The sequence below is a fragment of the Aythya marila genome (assembly GCF_965140915.1).
Source record: "Aythya marila genome assembly, chromosome: 5".
Taxonomy (NCBI): domain Eukaryota; kingdom Metazoa; phylum Chordata; class Aves; order Anseriformes; family Anatidae; genus Aythya; species Aythya marila.
Window position 1 is genome coordinate 54,433,628 of NC_139046.1, and position 27,759 is coordinate 54,461,386.

At 36.8% G+C, this 27,759-nt stretch overlaps 1 protein-coding gene across 1 annotated transcript in view; it reads left to right on the plus strand.

The window, feature by feature from the left end:
* NELL1 (neural EGFL like 1) overlaps nucleotides 1-27,759 on the plus strand; it is a 284,886-nt gene that overhangs the window by 84,471 nt on the left and 172,656 nt on the right. The window contains exon 12 of the mRNA XM_082762270.1: nucleotides 6,297-6,425. Coding sequence (XP_082618396.1) covers nucleotides 6,297-6,425 — 129 coding nt within the window. The remainder of the gene's footprint in view (nucleotides 1-6,296; nucleotides 6,426-27,759) is intronic.

Sequence of the window (27,759 nt, forward strand, 5' to 3'; positions counted from 1 at the left end):
CATATTTCTCATCTCTCTTTGTCTAGCTCTGAACCTGAGGTGTATTTTTTTTTTTTTTTTTTTTCAGAAATAAAATGTTTCTCTTTGCTGTAAAGTATGAATTATTTCAAGGTTCTAGTTTTATTAAGATATAATGGAGGTTGGTAAATATGCATTAGTTACTTGCTATGCTTAGTTATAACAATATTTAGGGTTTAGAAGACCTTTGTCTGCAAAAAAAAAGAAAAAAAAAATCTTCAGAAGTTTGGTAGGCTGTGCAGTGCCATTATTCTAATGCACATAAATAAACAGTGTGTAATAAGGTCTGCAATCATACAACAGCTTAAAAGAATTTATGAAGTTGCTGCTTTATGTCAGACCACTGTGTTATGGGACCACAGTCTCAGAAGACGTAAAAACTGCTTTTCAAAGTGTTTCATTGCTCATGACTCATTTAAAAACTGATGCAGATCATGAAAGGGCATAATTGCTAGTGCAAATTTTATGTCTCTTCCAATGATTTGTTCCCCGATTTTACTTTATATGTTTACATGGTAAACGTGGGGCTAAACCAGAATTATTGTGAAGATTTTGTGGGTAAATGACCTTGGACCTTTTGGGCATTACTCATGCTATTAATGTAAGTATCCCCAGCATTCTTTTTAGAAGCCTCTAACATGTGAAATAATGAAACGGGGATTGCTGAAGGATAGATCCTTGAAGAGCAAGAGAAGGGGAGTTTAGAGTTTCTGAAGTGAGCAGCAAGGGAAACTGAAAGAAGTACAAAAAGCATTACAGATGTTTTAAGGGAACTCAGAAAAATGGGAGGCACAGCAGTGTTGTCTCTAAAAAAGTGAGGAGATATGGATAGGATATATTGATTCCAACAATACTTTTGAATGTGTTCTTGCATTCTTCAATTGATAATTAAACCAAATTATTAAATGTGTTAGGTACTTAAAAAAATCCTCAGTGAGAGCACAAAACAGTTGAGCATGCTGCTTTGGGAAAGCAGTTTCTGGGAACTAGAATGTGAAGAGGTTAAGAAGGCTGGAAAAATTAGAGCCATTTTTAGGTGACTCCAAATGGAATAAGTGATTAAATTTAGATGATTTTACTTTGAACAACCATGTTGTGTAGAAGTCATAATGTTATGTCTGGTATCATGAAATCTTCCCTCTTTCATACTTGTTTTAATACATTTATGAATGGTCTTTTTACAGTCAAATATTGGGAGTTGAAAGATGAATAATGGTCTATGATCCTATTATGTTCTGTAGAAAAATTGGAGCAAACATTACAGCAGCCTTGATAAAGAAGAGTAACATTGTCAGATATGTTTGGGGAAGGAACAGAAGTCATCATGCCTATCAAAAATCTGAAGAACTCTTTGATATTTAATTCCCCTGTTGGTAGTATCTAATTGTATCATGAATGACTTGAATGACTTTGCAGGGCTGTTGTGAACATTGACAACTGTGTGCGTACGTGTGGGGAAAATGGTTTCTGACATCTGTTCTGAATGTGTTTGTCTGTAATTTTAATCCATGCTCATTTGCCTTGTCATCTGAGTTATCCTGAAATGATTTTAGATTATCAGAACTATTGCAGATATTCCGAGCTTCTGTCAAATCCTCTCCAATTGCCTGCTTGCTCATGGTTGGTGATTCTATTTTAAACTTTTTCTGTATTTAGAGAAGAGCTGACCATCTCAGATAATACGTGGGTGAATATTCTGAAGTCTTGCTAATTCAGCTGTTTTCACCTGTGCAATAGGAATAACACAATCACAGAACTGTAGGGGTTGGAAGGGACCTCGAAAGATTGGGTCCAACCTCCCTGCCAAAGCAGGTTCCTCAGAGCAGGCTGCCCAGGTAGGCGTTCAGACAGGCCTTGAATATCTCCAGAGAAGGAGACTCCACAACCTCCCTAGGCAGCCTGTTCCAATGCTCCGTCACCCTCACCCTGAAGAAGTTCTTTCGCATCTCAGTGCAGAACTTCCTGTGTTCTAACTTGCAGCCATTGCCCACAAACCACTGAGAAGAGGTTGGCTACATCCTTCTGTCCCCCCACCCCTCAGATATTTATATACACTGAGGAGATCCCCTCTCAGTCTTCTCTTCTCCAGGCTGAACAGACCCAGGTCTCTCAGCCTTTCCTCACAGAGAAGATGCTCCAGGCCCCGTATCGTCTTTGTGGCCCTCTGCTGTCCTCTTTCCAGGAGATCCCTGTCTTTCTTGTACTGGGGAGACCAGAACTGGACACAGTACTCCAGGTGAGGCCTGACCAAGGCAGAGTAGAGGGGGAGGATCACCTCCCTTGACCTGCTGGCCACACTCCTTTTAATGCCCTCAGGAATGAATGCCCTCAGCAAGCTGCCATCCATGACTGGCATTCAGACACCCTATTGCAGTATCATCGGGTGGTTTTGACAACTGTGTTGGTATTTTGAAGGAAACCTATTGTTGCCATTTCACGGCGAAGAACTAATAATTATCAGATGTTTGCACTCTTTTCCATTGTGCTTATTTGGCAATAAGTAATTGCTTCCATCAATAGAGTGACATTTTAGTCAGTGCTTAGGTCCCGCCCTGCTTAGTCAGGAGTATGTATAAGCACAGTCTTAATTGGTCAGTGGCCCTGGATGCATTCCTGGTGGGTTTTGCTGAATATGAATGAATTTAAACGTGTATTTAAATTAGATGTTGAACTGGGGTTGTTAAAGGTAAGAAAAACAGAGTTAGCTTACTTTTTCACATTACGGACAAATACTAGTTGGCCTTTATTGCCCAAAGAGCAGGAGAAGAACTCAGATTCCATATCAGCTAAGAAAGAGTAGGTAGTATTTTATTCTTTGTTTGCTTCCAAAATCCCAGCTGGAGATAATGCAGACTGGGGTCTAGAAAATGTAGGAACCACACTTCTTGGGTATGTGACTCTTGGCTCTTTTAAAGTGCTAAATGTGTGTCTTTGCTTTAAAAAAAAAAAAAAAAAAAAAAAAAAAAGCACTTGCTAGAGCCTCTGATCCAGTGGCGTTTCTACTCTGACCCAGGTACAGTGAGCCCTTAGCATTCTGTACAATCATCTATGTTCTGCTCGTCAACCTTAAACTTAGTTTTGTTAAAGCTTGAAAATGTAGGGAGTTGAAGCACCATGCATGCTCTTAACAGGATAGGCATGCTACTTTCCACTTACAGAGGTGTGGAACAAATTTTCTGAAATGCTGTGGGAAATAGAGATTGAGTCACTTTTAGTCAACATTTTTAAAGGCAAGAAACACAGTGTTCCACACATCTCTTAAAATAACAAATGGTAAAGCAATTTAGAGAAATAGTAGGTGTTCTCTCATTGTGTATCCTAATGAGAGGAGAACAAAGAGAAGTTCTTTGGAGCCCCCAGTTACATATACCTAAGTTACAGAACTGGAGCATTACTTTTTTCTTCTATGCTCTTTTAACAACATTCAAGCTTGGAAACACAAGTCTGCTTCTGAATGGAGAAGCAGACTCCAGTCCGAGGAGGTTCATGTTGCATACTGTTGGTAATAAGGGAATGAAAGCGATACAATTTTTTTCTAGAAAGTTTAAAAAAAAAAAGAAAAAAAAAAAGGCAGTCTTACTGGTGCTAAATGGATAGTTAGTGTAGTCATAGTATGTGCTGATGAATTTAAGAGGTGATAAGTAAACAGTGAAGAATTCTTAGAACTATTGTAAGCTTGTCAGGCTGTTGTGCTTTGGAGCAAGTCCTGTTAGAAATGAATGGTTGACTTGGGACTCGTGATGAAAATTAAGTCTGAGAGGTTTTCCTGTTGGCTAATTGTGAGTATTAAAGTTGCCATAAAATGATCACAGCTTAAAAGATGGACTGTTTGGGTTAGACAACCTAAATCATTTCTATATTATTGTTTATATATATATATTAGATAAACCTCAAATCCTAGTACAATAGTAACAATACACAATAAATTAAAGTATTTTATAGTGCTTAGGCTAGCACACTGATATTATCTTGGCTCTTAGTTGTACTATCTACCAGTAATAATTAAATATAAAACTAATACTGTGTATGAGTTCAAGGGAGAATTATTATTCTAAAGGAGCAGGAAACAGTCTAGGATGTCACAGTCTTAGGGGAAACAGCGACAAAGAAAATATTATGAAAAACAGTTGTCTCTTGGATATTATCCAAAACGATAACAGAATAGTGATCTTGCTTGGAGAGTATAAATTAGATGCTGAATGGAGAAGTTTGGGAAGATGAGTTCCAGTGTTTGATTTCAATTAAAATTATAAAGGCGAAGACAAGAAGGCAAATACTGAGATTGTGATTATGCTGCTTTTAGCCATTTATGCACCTTTTTTTTTTAAAAAAAAAAAAAAAAAAAAAGAAAAGAAAAAAAGAAAAAAAAAAGAAAAAAATAAAAGGAAAACCACAGTGTAAAATGTACCCAGGCTTAACAGGGCTGTATCTGGAATATTTGAGTGTTTTTTACCAGACTCTGAAATGAATGAAGATTAGAAGAAATATCTGCAGTTGTCATTAACAGAGACAAAAGGAGATGCAAAGGCATTTCTTTTTAAATGCAAGTTAGATTACAGTGAAAGAACAACTTAGCACAAGGAAGATACCCTTGTTGCTAGTAAAATTAATATGAAGTTTAAGTGCAGAGTTGGACACTGATCCCGAGAAAGTGTTCTCCTTACTGACAAGTATTACGTTTTCTTAAGGTGACCTTACAGCCCAATGTTAGGTCATCAGTCCTGGCCAGACTCATAGAATCTAAGTTCACTAAAGTGACAAAATCTGAGTTTTACGTTAATAGATGACTGAAGTGTGTGTTTAAAAACACATATAAACCCATGAATGAAAAAGCTTCAGGGTAGCTCTAGGAATTTTTGTTTGTGGTAGAAAAAACTGTATTTAGTACAAGCTAAAGTCTTATGAAGTTCCCTAAAGAACATCAGAGGAAAAGATATGAATGAAGATCTGCACCTGGTATTTAGGTTTTACAAGTCTAGATCAACATTTTTTTTTTTCTCTTAGCTGTCTTTAAGGGATTTTAGAAGCTTTAGGGTGAATGAACTAGAACTTTTGGTTTGCTCCTTTATGATCAATCAGAACTGGCAGAAACTGTTCTTGTGTATTGATATAAGAACAAATCAGAGTGCATGTGGTCTGAGTTTCTGGTGTGCATAGCACACACACACACCTGTAAACATTTCTGTTTTCTTTCCGCAAAAATAAGTTTTTGTTTTTGTTTTTTTTAAGGCTGAAAAACGAAACAAAAAAAGCAAGAAGAAATTTTCCCTCCTCCAAGGAGGGGAAAAAAAATTAAAAAAATAGGGAAAATAAAGGAAAAATAAGTACCATACTGTTTATATGTATCAAGGAAATAAAATAGATTCCTGGATGTTAACAGAGAAAAGTCCATCAGAAAATACTCTGGTGAGGTGAAATTCCTGTTAAGTTCTGTAAGGTATTTAGTTATCACTTACAGTATCTCCAATGGAGTGCCTTTAAAGGATTAAAGTTGCAATTATTTTCTTTTTAAACTTCAGCAGAGAGAGATTTTGATGCATCTTAGAGAACAATTGAATGAAGAACTTCAGCCAGTTGTGAGTTTTTTTATGAGAGACTAGGAAAGTTCATGATGCTATTAGAAATGTCAATATGTGGGATAGAAGAAGGCGTTCGCAAAAAAGAACTGTTGAGAATTTGTGTCAAGGAAAATGAGACATAAATAAAAAATCTGCACTACAAAACATGATGTGTGGATTAATTATAGACTGTAAAAACAATCCAGCTAGTTTTTCATGACAGGATTAAAAGACAGTGCTTGCGGTTGTCTTGTTTATCAGTACAGTTTTGTGTTTTAATGCAAGGTCTTGTTTTGCTCACCTGAACAAGTGCTTGATTATGCACAGTAAGAGAATTGTGAACTTCTTATTATTACACTTCATTATACTTCTTGGTGTAAGTTACTGTTATATTTTGTGTCAGTCAGAGATTGATTCTGATAGATTGATAGATTCTGCATAGATTCTGTTGGAAACTAATGTACTGACATGGTTTCCTGCTTTGAAGTTCTCTTCTCCTTACTAAAGTGAGTCATACAAATATGTTTTTGAACAAAATGACTTTACTTGAGTACAAATTCTTAGGAGGAATCCAAAAAGCCTGTTTGCACCAGATTGGTTTATAGAGGGAATTTCTACTATGTAGCACTTTCAGAGAATAATACAGTTGATATAAATATAAAATCTTAATACCCGAACTAAGCCTATTTTAATAACTTCTTGTCTGTTCCTTGATTTCAGGCCATAACTTCTGTGCAGAGGGACACAAATGTGGTGAAAATTCAGAGTGCAAAAACTGGAACACAAAAGCTACTTGTGAATGCAAGAATGGTTACCTCTCTGTCCAAGGGGACTCCGCATATTGTGAAGGTAAACAAAATGTGAAAAAACCTGTCCTCTTAACAATGTACTCAGAAACAGTACTAAACAAATGAATTATGAATTATATTTCAAAGTTCGGTTTCATGATGGTAAATATCATAGGCACCTTTTAGGCATTACCAAAATAGGTGAAAGTGATGCTGGACTATTCAGATTACCTACCTATTGCTGTACTTCATTGTTGCAGTCTTATCTTGGCATGCCATAGTCATGCTGTCATTATAAGTTTCAAAACACTACTTTTTAGACAATAGCACCTACCTTGCAAAGTATTTTCTAGAGAGTGACATTTTTATGAGATGTATTAACTTTGGAAGAGGATATTTTGCAGGCAATTGTGAGAAAGGTAAGTGTGAAGGGGTATTGAGGCTTGAATACAGAAATGGTATTACACATCTGATGTGCTTCCTGAAGTACTTCTGTGGGTCAGGTACTTTACTTGAAATGGTCTTCCTGTGATACAAAAGAGACCTGTTTCTGGGAAGAGTGTAGCTGAGGTACTTCTGTTGATGTATTATATCATCACAGGAATGGCTGCAATGGAGCATTATTCTTTCTGTTTCTTGGTGCTTTCTGTATATATGTTCTTGTATATATTAAGCTACAATATATAATCTTTTGGCCATCATAGAAAGTTTTAAAAATACTTTGTCAAAAATATTTCGCTAGGTTTTGCTTCCAACAGAAGTGGTGATGGACATTTTTGACAAGCTGTTAAAATCCACTAAGAATTGGAAGACAGGATGGAAGAATAAAAAAGGCATGCATGGACTGGGCTTAAATAATCCCACTTCCATAAAAAGACTTTTTAGTATACTTAAGTGAACAAGACTGCTTTAATATTTCATAAAGCTATTCAGTAACTTGCAGTTATAAATCTCATGGCATTTAGTCAGTTCTCTGCAAACTATAATTTGAATGGTCCTATATATGAACTTTCACTGACTGGAAAACAGTTGGCGAGTGTTTTCTTTAAAGGCAGGCAGCAGAGTACCTTATGAATCTTTTTTTTTTTTTTTTCTACAAAAAGAAGAGCTGCTATATAGGTACTGCAAGGTCTATTCAGAAATCGAAAGACAGTAATGAGGCACTTTATCAGCCTTGATGCAGAAGTCAGTGCTTGTTCTTTTTTGCCTTTTTAAGAAAAATCAATGTTGAGTGTTTTTATTAATCTAGTAGCGGATTGTCTCAATTTTCTTTTTTTTCTTCTATGGCAGAAGTTTAAAAACCTTGACTCAAGTAATTTTGGAGATGTTGGCAGTATATTACTAGTGGTAGTGGCGTTCCTTCTTTTTGAAGAAATTAGCTTGAATTATATCCGGTCTGTGTTGCATTGAATGTTGGAAGGGCAGCCCGAATCCCTGGCTACTGTGTGTGTGGTTGAAGCATGAGGTAACTGAATAAAACCAGCTTTTCTGCTGCCTGAGGTGGTGGGATAGGCAAAAGTGTATTTATAGCTGTTATGAAATGATAAATTTGCTAGATGGAGAGTAGTTTTTAGGAGGTAATATCAAGAAGAGAAGAGGCTTTAACAAGGGCAACTACAGATTGACAAAGCAATTAGCCAAGAGGTGACTCCTTTCAGCTCTGTGAAGGGTTTTTGCTCCTTAGAACAGCTTTCTGCAAAATTGCTCTATATGCCTTTCTAATCTAATTTCTCTCATCTGTGTTTAATCTGCTAAACAGAATAATTTCATAGTTGGCTGTATAATGTTCTCAGCTTCACAGTGAAGCTGTTACTCAGATCAATGAAGCCATAGGCATGCATGCATCTGATGGTAGAATTTAGCAGGATGTTGGTATAGTATGTATTGCTTCTGTGTGTGTGTAGTTCTGGGTTTCTGTGTGTATTGTGTAAGAACTGAATACAAAAAACACCCGAACAGGAAGTAATAAACATACAAAACATCTGTGGAAGCAAGGAAGATATTCTCAGCTGTAATTCTTATTTTGTCTTTGTGATTCCTAAGCCCTTAAACTTAAAAGGCGTACAAGATTACTGTTTCCTTTGAGAAGGTGAGGTTAAACTTGTTTGTATTTGTGACATGTACTGGTAGGTGCACCTTAGTTCAGAATACTCCAGATCTTTAACTTGAAAGAGTTTTCCACATTTCTTGTGACTTCCACTGTAGTTGAAAAAACTTGTGTGTGAGAATTCTAATGTATGGTATTATTTCACCTTCCCTGTGTTTTTACTGTTATTTGAGCTCACTCTTACTTAGTTTTATCCTGGTTGGACCTCATGGCATCATTTCAGTCTCGTAAGATCTCTGAAGAATTGCATTTAAGTCCTCTTCATGTTTTCACATGTATTTGTGTCCTTCCACCCTATTCCCCCCTAACATTCCATATTCACATTTGTAGTAGAGCGGGGAAAAAAAAATAGAAAACTCCTGATGTTTGTCAGGGAGTTGGTATTAGCAAAATTGGGAAATACAAAATTAATCCCGGAATGCTCTTACTGTTCATTCCTACTAAATACTCTTAAAACAGTTAGCACTTCATGTCAAAATATACAGGTGGGATAAATTTTAGTATTCCTTTTTTTGAAATAACATAGGTGTCTTTAGGGGAGATGGTTTCTGAAAACAAGTGCATAAAGCTTGTAATGAATGAAGGTGGTAGTTGGAGGTTCTATGTGTTCTGTAAATGCAATATATTCAATTAAAAAATTGAAAACTAATTTTCTGTCTATTTGCCTGTTGCATTTTTGTTACATAGTTATAGCATTTCCCATTTGCAGGGAGACGTATAGAAATATTTCTGTTAGCCACAGTGATGGAGGTTCAACTACAGATGGGATACTTAGGCAAAAGCGTTAAACCAGTGTCTGTTTATTTCTGTCACATATGCGTGGATAAACTCTGGGAATGTCCCAAATAGCCAGAGCCCAGTGTCTGCAGGATACAAGCACTGTGAACACTTGCAGCTATGACTTAGCATGTAATACAAGCACCCGTGTGAGGGCTGCAAGCTGCATGCAGGAGTGTTAGTTATAAATGGTGCAGTATTTCAGTGGCAAAAGCAAGACCAAAATGGGCAATTCATTTGATTAGTGTCATGCTGTTTCTTCCAGGCATGTTATGTGATGTGTACAGTAGACAAGCAAATTGTCAATACACCGTTAAAGCTAGAAAGCTCCGGACTCTGTTACTAGTTCACAAATACCAATAGGATCATTCTGAAAAATCTAGTAAGAGAGAGGAAAGTGTTGGCAAGTAGGAGAGTCTTGAAGCTTAGAGATGAAATGAGAAAAAGCAAGCCAAATCAGCTAAAAGTAATGCTTCTCTCTAGCATGATTATCCTTATGTTCTAGATGCTAAGAAGCAGAGAAACATCTTTCTGAAAACAATTCTGTGAGATTCTGCTGTGTATTCCCTAGTAAACAAAAGCAAAAGCAAGAATCATTTTTTCCCCCTCCACATATCAGTTCTGCATTCTTTGCTACCTTCTGCTTGAATACTAACAGCCCGTTTCTGCCTGCAAAGTTAGGTTGGTGCAAAAGTGATTATTACCTAATTCAAGTTGAGCTCTGATTGATTGTAAGAGCTGTTTAAATCTGAAGTGGGATGAATCTCCCAGTTAGGATAACACATGTCTATTCTTGCTGACAAGAGATCATAAACAAGAAAATTAGTATTTTTTTCCTTCATGCACAACTACTCATCCGCCCAGGAAGCAACTAGTAAAAGCGATAGGGTAGCATACCATGAGATGTCTTGTCATGCTACGCAGCAGTATTTTTCCCTTTTCTGGTTCCCCACTGTCACCCCAGAACACTATTGTGGTAATGGATATAATATAAAAATGGATCCACTGACTGAAGTGGGCCTGTAAAGATTAATATTCTCGCTGTATTACTTCATTGTAGAGCTTCTTCCCCCTTTATACTGTAGTGGGATGACACATGCTCTCTAGGATATCTTCTAGTTCTTGGTGTAAAGAGTATAAACAAGCTGTGTGAATCCGAGTTGTTTTTTTTTTTTTTTAGGAGCAGTTTGCAAAATAAAGCTGTTTTATAAGAATATAAAGAAAACTTGGGGCAGAAGCAGCCTGTTGCACTGTTTAGGACAGGATGTCTTGGGTGAGACTGCTTTACCTTTAAAGAAGCTGAAAGTTTGGAGGCCAGATGTACTGTTGAGAATGCCTGGTGTTGCTTTTTTTGTTTGTTTTCTCCTCCTTTACTGGTTAAGTTGCTAGTGACAGAAGATGATGTGTGAAATGTGTTCACATGAGATTAATTCAGGCAGCATAGCTAGTTTCCTTATATGCCCTTTCAAGGTCACCTTCCTGATGTTACCTCAGCTTGAAGAGTTAAAAAATAAAATGCCTTGAATTTTGTGAGAATTATTCCCGTATTTTGTCCTGATGGTGTGCTCTAGTGTCCCTCAAGACTTTCATTCAGAAGCCACGTAACTAAATCACTCTTTCCCTTCCTGTGCGCCAAACATTTTATATTAATTTGTTATAAAATTAGTGCTCATCATTGCTCATTTCAAAAATGTCACAGAAGCCGTGAATTGCTACCCAAAGACTAAATACTTGTCAGAAAACCTGCTCATTTTGTAGTAATGCGATGTTATTTCCCTTATATACTTTTTTTCCCTTTACAGTAAGCTAACTAGTACTGGAATAGCTTTGCTTCAGCACAACAGTAAAACACAGAAGTAGGCTGCATACAACCTTTTTGTAGTTGAAAGTATACTCAGATTAGTCCATGAGAGGTTGTCTTCCACAGAATATTTGCCAAGTTAGGCAATAGGAAAGCAATTTAGATAGATTTTTTTTTTTTAACGCAAAGAAATACTAAATTGCATTTTTGATTTTGAAGCATTTATTACCTTTTAGATCGCTTATCTATCTGTGCAGTGAAACATGAACTAAATATTGAATCCTGAAAATGGGTGATTGCCTGTACTGAAGTACGTTGCTATATTCTGACTCTATAACACCTCTGTCTTGCTTAGTTTGTCCTTCTATATGCAATTTCATAATCACAAGGTTAGAGGCAAACATAAAGATTTAACATAGAGACTTAAATATGTTTTTCATCTTTTGTTTTTCTTAGTTGATTAGTTCACTGTTACTTGCCACATACAGAAGTGTTTCAGAAGTATTGATCTTTCCCCTCTGACTCTTTTCCTGTTAGTTAATAGATGGATGTAAATAAAGGATTAATGTGAAATTTCTAGGTCCTTCTGTGATCTTGCTGACTGAATTTGGTCTCTATTTAACTCAACGTCTTTTTTTATATTCAATACTGCATAGCTGTTGTACTGCTTAACTGTTGAACTCTTCCTATCCATTTGACTTCTAAAACTTTTAAAATTGTAGCCAGAATTATGTGCCTAAAAGTGGAATTTTTGTAAATAATAACAGAATTTCTTGAAGTAGTCTGAATGTCCTGAAGCTGGTTGTTAACATTTCTGCATATGTTCACAGTTTAACAATCACTCATTTGAATATACCTTCTATAATCTGAAATGCTAATTCTTTGTTTATGTTTATTCTTATCTATGTTAATGTTAGCAGTTACTATGCTAGTTGTAGTGCTCATTAAATCTTGTTGTGGCAATGAGATGGCACAGATAGGGTGAAGTGTGATCATTACATTCGTGTTTTTTTGTTCCCATTTCAGGCCCTGAAAACAAAAATACCAGTCTTTTCTGAAGTTCATTCAGCTGAAGATGTGAAAGAATTTTAAATAATTTATTGTTTTACAATATAATTCATCATTATGTAATTTACAGCGGTCCAAGTTTGTGGCTCATAAAATCAGAAAGAGGGAAACTAAATGAAAGCAAATTGGAGAGTCATGCTTGAGAGGCCAGAAACAGAATGGCATAAAACTCATTTCAAGCTTTAAGCAGTTGATGTACGTCAGCTGTTTGGGGTTTCTTAGTAGACCCAGAAAGAAGCTGCTCCATGGTATGAGCAAGCAGGTGTTATCCCCCAGCAGAGGTAGAGTTACTGTAAAGTCTGTGCCTAATGTCTACTGTAGCATTGAGGAAGGCTGTATTTCAATGTGGTGGCTATGCGTAAGACTTCGGAATCGGCATACCCTCAAAAACATGAGTGAATAATATATTTGAATTTATTTTCTTATTCTAGATTTATTTGTGAATGAGAGTCAAAGTTTTCCTGGGGCTTCTGAATATTTCAGAATTTATGATATGAAACAGGACAATCCTGATTACAAAATATACCCAGTAATGGCTAGATTTGGCCACTCGTAGTTACATTAGATGACTTTGCACGTAACTCTTTTCAAGAGAATGTGACTGTTTTTAGGACAGTGAAAGTCAATGTGGCAATAGGTAACTGTAGTTGACTAATGATGAAGTATAGCTGTTCATAGAGTTTGTAACAATCTAAATTGCAGGAGACCTTTCTTAGGTCTTTATTAGGACATTGCAGTCCCACCAAAAAGAGTATAACATTTGGCAGAATTATGTCCTACATAATGAAGAACAGGTTGCTGTAATCCCATTATCCTCATTGATGCTGCCTTTAATCTCACACCTGAGTGCAATTCTGTTGATTCAAGCTAATATAAGAGAGAAACACGAGAGCCTTGTGGTGAAAAATAAGCTGTTATTCGCCCCTGAGCATGGACCCAAACATCTAACATGGACAGACCAGGTAAACCATCTGCCTGATGCACTATACTGCCTTCTATAGCTTCTTCTCCCTTGTTAGGCATCTGGTCTCTTTTGTGCCACAACCTGATACTGCACATGACATCATGAGAGCTGTAGGCAGGTGGCGTGCTTAGGGTTAGAGACATCTTCACTTCATGGGGGGGCTGGAAGCTCTGCTCTTTGTCCCAGGCCTCTGAGGGCAGGATAAATAAAGCTTGGTGTCTCACTTATTTAAGAACACAACTCTATGGCTAATACTTCTCTTCCCTCTCTCTCTCTCTCTCTCTCTCTCTCTCATTTTTCTTTGTTCTCATTTTGTGTATTTTGATTTAGAGCTCTGCAGGTGAATTGTATAAGTATTTAAGCTTGTAATGCAGGTGATCCCATTCTTTTTTTTATTTTTTTTTAATTTTAGGTTTGCAGAACAATATTGTTTCCTGTGATGTAATGAGATAACACAAGAAAATTGTTCAATTTACATACATAAGGCAAGTTAGTTCTCAGTCTGAGACAATAAGCTTTGAAGTTGAAGATTATGCTGCTAATTTCCAACTAAAGCAGCATTTAGTTTCCTTGCAAATTGTGTGTCTCAGACACATATGGAATCCCTTTGTTTTGTTTCTTTTCATTTCAGCTTAACGTGGTTGGACGTAATCAGGAAATTGTTTACAGAAAGGTAGATATGTAAATATGTTGTAAAATTGCACTCTGAAGATACTTATGTTGATGGAGGTTTTGGCAGAAAACCTGCTTGTTTTCTGAAACTCATATAGAAAGGAAAGCAAAATGTAGAGGGAAAAGATTTTTTTTTTTTTTTTTTGGTTGACCCCATCCTCATCAAAATCAGGAAGACATAATGGCTTGTTTGAAATGCAGAGAACAAATGCAAAAACCAGCACAGTTTTAATGAAAAACCAAAAAAAAAGTTTTTCTGTTGCAAAACACATAGGTACAAAGAAACCTATCGTAGAATCAAAGTTCTGCTGTGGTTCTTAAGATGAGAGAGTTTCATAAATCTTACCTCTTATGTGTAATTCTTTGACCATTCGCGTCCTGTAGCCAATAACTCTTTAGTGTGCAAAACTTTTCATGAGCAGTTTAAACTCAGTAAGAAGTAAACTGCAGTGCATAATGCCTTCACAGTACAAGTCAGATGGGAAACCTCAGCTGATGCTTTTCTTGCTGTAAAATTAATTAATCTATTGTGGAATTCCACATGCGCGCACACTGTTTTCATTACATCTGTTTTAATTTCACTTCATTGTGGCTTGGGAGGTGACATGAGCATTATGTGGTATCACAGAAACCTGCTTGGCAGTGATACGTGTCTGTGGTTTTGGATCATTTCCATCGACTTGACTCCTGGATCAGCTTGTAATGATAGTTTTTCTCTTTGTTGTCTTCTCAAAAAACCTTTCTCACAAGACGCCTGTATTTTCTGCAATTGTTATTCACTGCATGCCATCATAAGCTAATGTTCTGTGCTGTATAGATGTACATACATGCATAAGTGTATGCACAGGACACTTCATGAAATTACATAAGAGTAAGAAAATGGGACTTCTGTTGGTGGAAAATCATTGTGTTCATTGCAAATGTATTGTATTTTTGAATACGATATGAAACTGAAACAAAGAGGAGGGTGGGAGAAGAGAATGTGAAAGTGTTACAGTTGAGATAACCATCTGCTGCAACAACTACTTCAATGGCAGTGTTTCAATCAGAATTAAGTCCTCACGTGGGAACTTAATAAATAATCTAGCAACTAAAAAAAAAAAAAACTACTCACCTGTTTCATAAAAGTGGGACTTAATAGCGTTTTTTTGTATATATAGTTCACAGCTTCTTTAAACAATGCTTATTAACCTACTTTTCAAGACTTCAGTTACCTGGCAGCACCCATTTTAAATTTCCAGTCATGTATGTAATTCTATGTATTGTTGGAAGTCCCTTCTCTTGGTGATATAACCCGAATTGTACTTTGTTTATGTGCTTTAGTAAATGAGATTGAAGTTTTCTTGCACTGTGAGCTGTTACTGAAGGAGACAAAATTTCAAATGAAACATCCTTCCCCAAAGTAATTACATACATCGATAGGCAGAGATGATATGCTTGCTGGTGGACAGAAAGTTTTCAAAGAAAAAATGTCAACATTTTTATACTAAGTAGATTTAGAAGCTTGTTGGAAAATGTTTATGCGCTATATGATTCTAGATGGATTATTAGCGTTATCAAAACTGCTTTTATACTTAAAAGTAAATTAGTTGAAATTCATATTCCAACTAGCAAGCTGTGGAACAGTATAAGTGAAATTACTTGCCATCCTCTGGAGTAACTTAAATTCTTTTGGTGTAATGTCATGCTGAGATTTATATGAAAATGAATTTTAATTTCTAATAAGGTAACCATATGCTTTAGAGTTGTTGTAATGACGTGTCATAAATAATTATGGCTCCTAAGAAATTCGACTTTGGAACTGTCAGTTCTTATGTTAGTAAGTTGCATTTGAATACATTACAATCATTGCTATTAAAGGAGATCTCACCCCCTCAGAATGGCAATGAAAAACCTATTGTGAGGTAGCTGAGAGTTTTGTTCATATGGAGGGGCATGGGGATGCTGTCTCCCCTTCAATAAACACTCTTATATGTCAGAGTAGCGTTCTCCTCAGTTGTATTGAACATAATTGGGTATCTCTTATATAAATTTTGGCTTTTTACCTTATTTTTTCTTTTTTTCTTTTGCCAAGAATAAGCTAATGACTTCTAGTATACAATGGAAAAATGGTGTTTTAGTTCATTGTCTGTCTTCGCTGTCTTTCCAATCTATAGTTGAATTCCCCCTTCAGTGTGATAACTCAAGATGTTTTTGTGTTCCAAGACTCCAGATTAGGGGACAGAGGTACATTTGTGTAATTTTGGATTTGTGGAGGGGGGTAGGTAGGAATAGATGTGGAGCAGATTACATTATAAACTGCGCTTTCACAGCCTTCATTTTTATTTACTTTTGAAAAAATAACTTCATCTCACTTGTAAATGTGCTAAACAAAAACCTGGTGATGTTGTTGGCTACTAATTGTAAAAGCTGACCAGTAGGAGGAGAGAAATATTATTGTATCTTCCTGCTGGGTCAGCATCATTATCCTTTCTCTGTAATGACCCTTGTAACAAATTGTTCTCATTACATGTACCAGCACTGAAAGAGCAAGGAATTGATGCCAGAAATGGTGGCATTATAAGTCTTTCTTAGTCATCGTGAGCAGAAAGAGCTCTTGCTGCTCTTTACCCATTAAGACCTTATATGCATCCTGATATCGCCAACATTCTTTCTTCAAATTATTAGAGTAGCTCCTTACCTCATGCAAACTCTGACATTTCTGTTGACATCAGTGGAGAAGGAAAAAGCTGAAAGTTTTTAGTGGAACTGTGGCAGTTTAGACTAAGTAAGCATTTGTCTCAAACAGTTGGAGTGAAGCAAAGACAAAAGTCTGAGTCCTTTTTCCAGTGACCATCAGAAGTTTGCTTATGGCTGAGCTGAACAATAAAATGTTGAAGTATTTGTATACGAAGAAAACATTGTTTGAACTTGAATGGAAGGCACCAGTACTTTTAGACAAGTTGCTAAAAATTGTGCACTTAGCTTCTAAAATATAATTCTGTTGTGCTGAGGTTTTGCCCATTTTAAAATTTGGAGCATAACTAGAATTGATCAAAAATGACACAAGTTTTATATCTGTGACATATTTGTGTGTGCATATATTCAACACTGTTTTCCTACTGTAGCACAAAAGACTTGAGTTACACCGAATAGCAACTTCTATGACCGAATAGCAACTTTCTCACAGACCTACGAAGTGAACGTGAAGACTGCCAGAATTGCATGTGGGTTGTGTTTTAGGAAATTCTGGGGACTAGTGAAGTGCTTTTGAGTCATAGGGTCCTGTTATTCATTGACTTCTTGTGTTACAAAGACAAATTTTACTTACACATTTTAGCCTCAAACTACATGTGAGGCCCTAGCTTTTGGGAAAAAGCTATGACAGGGCAACAGTGTCTTAGGTGCTGTGATTTGACCTAGCTCCAAAGCCATCTGTTTTCATCTGGAGGTCTCCCCACTTCAGAGAGGAATTGATATCAGATTTTTTCCTTCCTCCCTTGAAGGTTTTTTTTTTTTTTTTTTTTTTTTTAAATATTAGAAAGTATAAATCAAATTATCTTGAGGCCGTTTTCTCTTGAAAAGAGCAAAAAGCATTAACAATTAAAGTTGATCTAAAATCTTTCGGGTTGCATACTAAACGAACTGCCTCTGAATTCCCTTTTGAATGCAGGATAGTCAGAAACCATAGCTTCTGCTGTGAGAAACATACAGAGTGGGCTCAAAAGGGCTGAATATACCTTGTACAGATGCTTTTACTGATATGTACAGTCTGAGCATTTGAGAGAAGTGATGGGATTAAGTACTACAGCCAAGTCCAACTAGCTTCAATAGCACAAAACAGCAAGAGCAATACATTTTGAGAACATGGTTTTAAGTTCTAGGAAATGGAAATGTCAATCAACACAAGATAAGGTTGCTTTGGCTGTCCTTTTCTTTTGTTATGATACCTGTTTTGTGAAGGAAATCATTACTCTAGAGTACATCACTAATTGTTTTTCTCTACCTGGAAGGTCATTTCTTTTAAAAGCTAGCGGATATTTAACTTGACAAGAAACAAGTTAAATAACAAAAGTATTAACTGAAAAACACGCACCGGTAACGGGCCAGTACATTTATTTTGGATGACTGAACAAGTCTTGTCTAGCATGATTTGGAGGATGTTTCTGGAACATATTCTGGCTGTGTCTGGGCAGTTGCTGTACTTTTAAAGAACTGTGCACCTATGGTTAGGTGGACCCTATGTAACCAGATGTCCAAAGTTAGCCCAGCTTTCTAAAGGAGGTTGGAATAGACAACCTCTGAGGTCCCTTCCAACATTTTTATTTATTTATTTATTTTTTTGGTGATTAGTTATCTCTTATCCTGTACAGTATTGTATCTTGCATCACGAGCACTGGAGAGATGTCAGATGCTGTTAATTTTCTATGGCTACTTCTTGCAGTGTTTGGGAGTGCAGAGAGGGTAACTCTTCTGCACAGGTGAAAGTTTAGAAATGAGAAGAAAATCTGTTTTAAGCACTAGTACTTGTAAACTTTGTCAGCTACTTGAAAGTAACCTGATGTTCAGTTTTGATGCTCAAGCCACTGCTCTTTAACAGTAGCTTTGGTGGCATGGAAGCCTTTGTCCAAATAACAGCCTGTTCATAAACACGTTGTTGGATGGGGCTTCAACTGCGGTCATGTGAAAATGAGCTTGTAAATGATGTCTTCTAGCTACTTCAAGGTCTGTGCTGGCAATATGTCAGTAGAAGAACAGCTCTGATGTTTAGGTAGTTTAACTATAAGGTTGTCACAGGCAGGCCAGAGGAGGGAGGGCTGTGCTCTTTCCCTATAGCTATTATAAGCTGAAAAGGAAAAACAAAACAACAAAAACAAAACAAACAAACAAACAAAACACCCACCACCACCAAATGCTAATCAGTTTTGGGAACGCAGGAAAAAACTTAATTCATTAGAGGACCCTTATGAAGGACTGAGGATTCTGATTTGAACCTAGAATATTGGTTGAGTCCAGAGGAAATGGAGGCAGTCAAGTATGTGTAGAAAGTCATTTTGTTCAGCTTTGTTCAAAGATGTTAGGAATCATGGGAAAAAATAGCATCACACTCCTCAGGGAGGATTTTAGGAACAGTTCTGAATACTGTGGTGTGTCAGAGAAACGTTTATTTTTTAAACTGTTGTAAGAAGTTTCAACCTTTTTTTGCAGAGATGAGTCAGAGGTTCTGGTGCTTCCTGAACAGACACTGAACCACAAGGGAGTAGAGATGCCAGTGAGGACAGTGGCAGGACAGGCAGCCAAACCACTCCCCCTCAGTTTGGGAGAAGGTTACTGAGATGAGTCTCTATAGAAAAGGTGGAAGTGAAAGGCTAGGGGGAGGATGATTTTGGGGAGCCAGGAAACTTAGAGTGCCCAGGGTCTGTAATGTTGGTCACAGGCTTTGCTGTATACAGAGAAGGACATCTGCCAGGTATTTTGTGTTCACCAGTTGCAGGATTAAAATCCAAGGCCTTGGTATACCATGAAGATTAAAAAGCAAGCAAGCAAACAAGAAATGCCAACAAACTAAACTTCTCCCTACAACTTAATTTATTTTATTATTTTTTTTAAGTTTTAACATTTGGTCAAAAATACTAAATGGAGAAATCATTCAGTTTCTTGTCAAAATACTTATTTTGTATTATTTTTAATAGAAAATGTGTTTTGCCATTGTTAATAGCATAACTGAAGGTTATTTCAGCAAATATTATCTGTTGCCTTTTTCTTTGTGTGTATATGTGTTGTTCCCAGTAGATGGAAAAAGAAAATTTGTTCTAAAAAAGAAATAAAAAACACCACCAAGCCACAAGTCTAATGACATATGTCAGTTTGTACTGACACGTTTTCTCCACAAGATCTAGTGAGTGTCTTACTGATATGGTTCTGTATATTCAAAACTGATGTGCATTATAAAAACAAAGCAAAAAAGGTAAGCAATTATTGGAAATTATTGCTAACCTAAGGCTTTGCTGTATGGTTAACTCTGTTTCCTTTTCCAAATTTCAGCATGAACACTTTACATCCTATCAGGGCATTTCTCCATATGGCTTTTTTTTTTTCCAGATAAATTTTGAATTAAATGGTGCGCTGACTATACGGAGTATTTAAGTGCAAACCACTCTGCTTTTATTAAGAAGAATTCATCTTTTGATATAATCCAGATGTAGTCGAGTTACACTGGTTTATAGCAATTTTAAGTAATTTTAATACGTTTCTCCTCATTACTGAAATTGAGGCATAATTGTTTTATATATTTGTATTAAGTTTTATTTCTGAATAATCAGTTCCATGCTTTTTCAGTGTAATTCATTTATGGAAACACATTTATAATTGTAATACAGAAAAAAACAATATGTTACTGTATTACTGTATTGCATGAGAAGCCGTATTGGAACTGAAACTTAAAATGCAACTGGTTTGTCCAACTGCACTGTCCTAATACGAAAAGGAAGCTTGACCGTGGGTCTTTGGATGTAGGATCTGCCCATTTCCTTGTGTATCTCTGTGCAGGTGTTTCGGTTTTGGTTTCCTGTTTGGAAACTCTGATAAAGGTGATAACAAAATCCTTTGTTGTTTTCCTGGGGTATTGTGTGGCTTACTGGATGACGGTGATTGATAACAAACAGCATGATAATGCAAGGAAGTAGGCTGAAGTAGGTGTAGAAAAGTAAGCTAACTGCTTAAACAATAAGAAATAAGTTTTTTTTTATATTACTTTTATTTTTATTTACTATATGTTATTGACAACTGAAATGTATGCAATAAAATATTGAAGTGTATATTTAATTTGTGGAACAATTCCTCTTATTCTGTAAGATTTTTGACAGACAAATTTGGTTTAGGTATTTAGGTGTCTTTGAAAATCTCTCAAAAAGTACATTTTTCTAAGGCATCTACATTTATTTAATAACCTTCTTTGAACCTGGAAAAAAAGTTGAAAAGAAACAGAGATTCAAGTAATCGAACTGAGTACAAGATTGCTTACAGTATCTGAAGATAACTCTTACACTGATGTTAGTTTCCTATTGATCTGTGACTCTTTCATTTTTTTAATATTCAAATTTTTTTTCCACTAAGGTACCCTGCCATTCTTCAAGTTAGTATGGCAGTTACCCTAGCTAAAGGGTAAGTGTCTAAAACCCCTTTGGTTTGGCTCCTAGACACTTTAGGAGCTTCTTCACTGTCTTGTCTTAATTTTGTCCTTCGATGTCTTGATTAGGCATCACTGTTTTTGTTTTCATTATTTCTGATTACTTCCATTTCATTAATCTAAAATTTGTTTTGTTTGTTCTGTTGAAGATTTTTGCGGGTTTTTATGCCTTGTCCTGAACTCTCTCACGAAAGCTGCATATGCCTTATACCAGTTGTCATAGGGATCATTGTATTTCAAAAGTAGAAAATGATTTTCTTTATACTTATGGGCTTAAGAAAGTTAATAAAAAATGATTAGGATGAATTTGGCTATGTTAAATGTGACCTAGGTTTACATGTTTTCAGTTTTAATTCTTTTTTTTTTTTTCCCCTTTGTTCAGATTCCTTTAAATATATTATTGTTTTGCTTAATGTGCTCTAAAACAAACAAAATCCTTTCCCCTGAAATTCAAACTCTTTATCTCTCTCTCTCATCTTTCTTAGGATTGTTTACCTCTCATTTTCATTATTTTGTTTCCCTGATTCTTAGGAGTCACGTATTCCCTTCAAGCTTTCACCAGAGAATATATCTGTACATATTGGTAGCTATTAGTGCTGAGATAATTATACGAACACGGAATAACACCTTCAGATCTGAATGTGAGTTAGTGTTAGCTTAGAGATGTGCTGTGTTCCACAAAAAGAGAGATCTAATTTTCGAAGAGGTTGCACTGAAAAAGTACTGGCTGCCTCAGGGCTGGCTCTAGGCAGAGGTAAAGCAGGAAATTTCCCAGGGTAGCAGACCTCCAAAATGGCTGTTTGGCCATGCACTTACTCTCCCCTTTCCATGTGTAAGACGCAGACTTAGTCTGGTGGTGCTCTTGCTTCTGCTGCCCAGGACAGAGATGATGAAGTTGGGCTTATCATCACAGTTGATGGTCAAGAAGTAGCTGATGCTGTTCCCACTTTGGTTGTTTTCTCAGGAGCTGATTGTTCAGACCTTGGTTCCCTTGCTTTCCAGTCTCCATCCATAAGGAAATAAACCTCCATTCTGTGTACAGATAATTCTGTGCTTCACAATGTCATGACTATGCTGCTAGTTGTCTTATATTTCTTTTTCTCCAAACTGTCTCAAAGATTACAGTACAACATTGGGGCAATGAGGATCCCATGGTGGACTGAAGTTGTCATTAATGCATTCCTGTTTCCTGAAGTAGGAGCGATCTTGATGATTTTCTCTCCACAAAGCTCTTCCTTGCCATCTAAAATATGGGCATTGTTTTCCATTGTGAATTTCTTAAGCAAAACAGAAAGGATTTTGTGGTGCTCGTATGGACTTGTATGGTAACTTAACTGACAGAAAGGAAGACTGCACTTGGGGAGATGAAGATCATTGCTAGATACTAGTATCCGGGTAACTCACATTTAGGCTGATACAGACTCTGGCTTTAGAGAGGCCAGGTTCATGTGCACAAATTATTTTTTTCAGTTAAAAATGCTGTTTCTCTGGAATTGTAATTTCTCTGTAAGAACAATTGCATTGGTAATGAAAAGTTTCCTGCGTTTACTTTGGCACAAGTAACGTTAACCTTTGAAGGTCAGGCCTTCTGCTCTGTTCTGCAGCTTGCTTTAACCTGTTAGCCCTGAGGTGACTTTATTTGCTTTTTGGCTTCCAGTCTAGCTAGTTGAATCAATGCTGTTGTGAAAAGGTCAGCAGCAATCTGAAGTCAGTTTATGAAAGAATGTAAGGCACAATTTCCAGTCTTGCTTTGCTATGAGAATCAATTCAGAACCTGGCACTGCAACTGTGTGGTTTTCGTATAATGATTTTTCTGTACAAACAGTAATATCAAATTTGGGTAAAACATGACACATCTTTGTGGCTGATAGGGCAGCTGATGCTTGTCAACACAATGTCTGCAGTGCACCAACACACCTTTTAGTAATTAGCACCTCGCTGTCTTTGTTTTTACTGTCATTGCTATTCTATCTAAAAGGCAACAAAACCTCAGGTTGTATAAAGACATCCAGCTTTTGCCAGCGTAGGAAACTGCATATTCTATGCCAGTTGGCTGGAGTACTTTTGTGTCATGGGCATGCAGGGGAAGGGGCAACTCACCTCTGTCTGTGCGCTAACAGATTCTGGCAGTTGTTTCTCAGTTAGCATTGACATTATTGGATATTCATTAATGTGCAACAGATGATGAATGTGGAGGTGGACTGAACCATCCTCTCCCATTAAGCACTGCGAAACAAATGAATTTTCATTTCAGGTGAGTAGAATTATTTTTTGCTTAGTTAATGCTAAATAAATAACTGCAGCTCGGTTACATCTCTTTTGCAATTCACATAAATCCTGAAATGAACTAATGAGGAAGATGGAAAAGGGAACTGTATCTTGGACAAGACAGGAATCTAATCAATATGAATTCCCAGGAGCTGTATCTGTTTTGTGCTAGGTTCCCATTGATTTTGTAAACATTTTAGTGTTAGCCATAATCCCGTTTGAATATAAATCATTCCCTGGTAGTTTCTCCTGTACTTTAATTAATGCTAAAGTGACTGACTTAAGAACTCTTCCTTTGGTGTTATTACTGAAAGAGCAAAATTCTCACCTATTGTTTTTACAGCCATAATCTCTGACTGCAGTGAAATCAGTAAGCGTAGTATGTTTTCAGGAGTTGGCCATTCTGAGAAAACTGCAGACAGCTAGGAAGTGTCCATATTGGTTGTTGCAAGAAAAGCAGAAATCTTGAGGGAAAACTAGTCCATTTGCAATAACGAGTTGTATTTTATTAATTTGTATAGGTTTGTATAGTTAGTAACTCCCTGTCCTTCTAAAGAAAGTCCTGAAGCAGATTGAGATGGCATCCAGTCTGGGACTGAAGATCTGAGGCACTGGCATGATATGCTCCTTCTGGACTAGGGGTTTGGGGGTGGAATGAGCTGTCTCTTGCCTTTTGAAAATGAATTAGTTGAAAAAATGTTTTTGAATCTATAATCTGGTTGATTAGTTCAATGTCTTCGACTTCAAAGCCTTGGATGATAATTAAGTTCAAGTCACGATACTGAAATTGTTTTGTTGTGACAGAGAAACAAGCATCCAACAACTAATGTAAGTTAGTTGGTGTTGTTTTCCTTGAAATATATGTACATATGATGGCAGGTGGTGTTTTGTCCTGTAAATAGAATGACTTTATCACCTGTTAAGCAGTTTGGAGCTACAGCGGATAAACCGAGTTAGGGATGTTTTAACTGTGGCAGCATTAGATGCTATTCTTGATGTTCTTGATTAGGGCTGCATTTATACCCTAGGAGATATTTTTAACGCATGTCTGTTGTATGTCTTATCATAGCTTGGCTTTATGTAGTGGGGTATATTAGATTATTGCTTGACGCTATCAAGAAAAAATGCTTCACTTCTTGGAAAAATTGCAAATATATTTCTGTTGTACTTGTTGAAACAAAAGCAAGGCTAAACTGCTGTGTCATATCTGTGTCATGCAACTCTTAGCAGAATTGAAGGAATAATATGAATGTTTTGTTAAATGTATAGATAGGAAAACACCCGTACATTTGTAGAAGTTTACATATTATTAACTTAACCTGGATTGATGTGCTCGTGGTATGCCACTAAAGTTCCAGTGTTTCGGTTTCGCTTGTTTTATAGTCAGCCTCCCTCAAGAAAAGCCACTGTAGATAGAGGTTAGCTCTAGGCCCCTTTTAGTCTTGGGGTCTTCTCTTACTCATGGTTAGATATATCAGTAAGCGTGTATGTATCGTACGGCATGGGAAGATCTAAAGATAGAAGAGCTATATAATCATATAGCTGCTTTTATTTTTACAGTGTCTAGGACTTCTGTTTTTGCATTCAGGCTATCACTGTGGTAGGTGTTACTCAGATGTATAATGAAAATGAGATCTTTCCCAGTAGGCTTTATAATCCAACTGTAAGACGAGAGACAGTATTCTAGGTGGGAGGGAAAAGGAAATGTGGGAATATGATTTGAACAGCTCCTTTTTTTTTTTTTTTTTTTTTTCCATTATGTAGAATCCTGTTTTTTAAGTGAGTAGGTTTTGCTTTAAAATATATTTTTGTAATCCTAGAATAATTGCATTTAATTGCATTGATGTGTTGGTTATGGTAATGAAAGGAAGGCAGAGGTGTATTTCTCTCTGAAAAGCAGGAAGTTGTGCTAAATTGTTGAGTGAAAGCTGCCAGCCTGCCCCCAAGTGAAGGCAGCCCCTGATGCCCAGTTTAAGATCAGATCTCAGCAAGGGTTTCCTGTCCATCCTGCTCCGAATGGCTGGCAGTTGTTTGAAGGGAGTAGCAGCTCCCTTCCACCCCAGGGAGAGCTGCAGAGTTTTTAGGTACTATGGAGAAGGATTATTCCAAGGAGGTTTTGAACGGATAGTAGTGATACTGTTAACTCCAAGCTAATCTCGAATACAATGTGAGAGATTGAGTGACTGTGCTTGTGGGATTTTCGGTTGTTTTTAGCAACGAATTGTCCAAGGTGATTGTCATGAGCTGATTCTAGTTGCAAGTCAACCTCTTGGTGTCAAATGAATGATTATAGATAAAATTGGAAAAGTCCATGGTAGCCCTTAACAGTGAAGACAAACATGATAGAAAATGGTTCACCAGTCAAGGAAAGTATAGAGAAGGTACGATTAAATCTTTTATTGAATCTAAATGGTATGAACTTGGACTCATGTATTGACTTGTATAGAGCCACATGATTCAACAGAGAAAAATGGTAAGAGTAGGGCTGATTAGTGCTATGCAGTATGTCCTCTCCATGTGTTGCTTCCGTGCTGGCCACTGAGGAAGAAGCTAGAGCTGAAAGCTGTTTGCTGTTTCACTTCTGCTGATTTTCTGACATGAGAAGTAGCATTGGTTAGACTTGGGAGGACTTCTCTGCAGCACACAGCTTCTTGATTTCCGTAGCCTTTCTGGGCTCTGGTGCTGAGCTCAGCAGTTTGTATGCTGGTGTCTTTATTGCTTGTGAGATGGCTTGTGGTAATAGTGTGTGGACATGATAGTCTATGTGCAGATGACGTACAACTTAAAAGTTTTCTGAGTTTTCTGGCACTGTACTGCAAGACAGAATCACAGAGCAGAGTCCTTGGTGTATAGTGAGGTGGTGATTATACTTGGATTGCAGCTGTGAAGTAATGAACTGAACATTTCTGAAAGAGTTCAGATACATTTTGGCTTAAATGCAGTGTTTTGTTCTCATGTTCTTCTGTACTTAGAGGCTAACTCTTTTACTATTTAAGCATTATGGTTAGATCGAATGACGTGTGAACAGAGTGGTAAGTGTGAGAATAGTTGTTAGTCTATGATCAAATCATTACGTACTTAACAGTTGGTGTGCTGCTTGCTAGCATTTAAGGACTGCAACTATCTCACACCAAGCTTCATGAGTTGTTACCTCAGTCACTTTGTAGTGAGGAGGAACAATTCTGAAGGCTGTTTGCAATCTAAACGTAAAGGCACCAGAAAAGGTGCTTAAAATAGTTCTAAGCTTTGATTATAGGAGTTGCTTATTTATGAAAAGAAGCATCATCCATCACTGCACGCATACTCATGCATATTTATACACTAGAATATTTTAAATGTTAGATACATCTGTACCCTTAGGCTGTTGTTTTGTCTGTTATACTCATGTTGCAATAATTAAAACAGAGAAACAAACAAAAACTCATTTTAGTGTAGTAGAGCTTACGAAGCCTGACAGATAGAAATAATTATATATATATATATTTTTTTTTCATGGAAAGCATACAATAAAACTGCTATCAAAACTGTGCTGTAACCAAACCGGGTGTCAAAGAGGTACTGAGTACACTTGGACTGTATTTGTTGCATTGTTTACTAACTTCTCACTTACTGCAAATGGTATCATTCCTTTCAAAGGGTGACAGTCATTTTTTTCCCCTAAGTGTCTCATCCAACTTTATGCAATCCCCAGAGTCTCAATTTGTGATTGACTTTTATTCATTTGGACAGGTTACCTGTGTAGACTTTGCATCAATTTGTATTTTTTTTGATTTTTAGCCAAGGTTTATGAGAACTTTGTATGCTACAATAAACATATATTTACACCTTAGACCAGTGGTTTTACCCATTAGTCACTGGCACTAGGACTAGAAGTAAATTGTTAAGCATTCTGCTTGCTCACCTGCGTATTGATGGGAGTGGCATGAGAGTTAAGCTATTTCTGAGTGGTTTAAGCAGAATACACACATTTTCCCAAGCCGTTTATCATTCTTCCATTGTCTGTGCATTGACATGATTTTTCTTGTGTCTTATTTTTTAGAAGTTACTGAAAAGGCTTCCTTGTTTCCCCGTGGGTTCCTTAAACTTTGCTTTCAGTGAAACTGGAGCTCAGTGTGGTCCAACAAAAAGGCAGCTGATTGCCGGGGCATGGCATTGTTGTGTTGCCACAGTTCCCCACATGCCGCATCCCATGAACATGTCTCCCAGGGTACCTGGAGTCAGTTTCACAAAGGAATAATGATATAGCTACTTGCTGTTTGCTATAGGGACAGGGAAGCGATCACAACCAACAACCAACATTTTTTTTTTTTTTTTTAAAGTCTTCACTTTTTGCAAGGCAGATAAAAAAAAAAAAAATGCAGATGTTTTTGCTTCCGATGAAAAAATAAGCAAAAACTGCATGAACTATTTGGCATGAATAAAGAGCTGTTTGAGTGAGTGAGGTGGACTTGAATCAAGTTATCTGAGATTTACTTTGATACTTCAAAGGACAGTTATCTGCACATCTTTGTTAGCTGACAGCCTAGTTCATTGAATGTTACCATGTTGATTAAATTAAAAACAACAAACT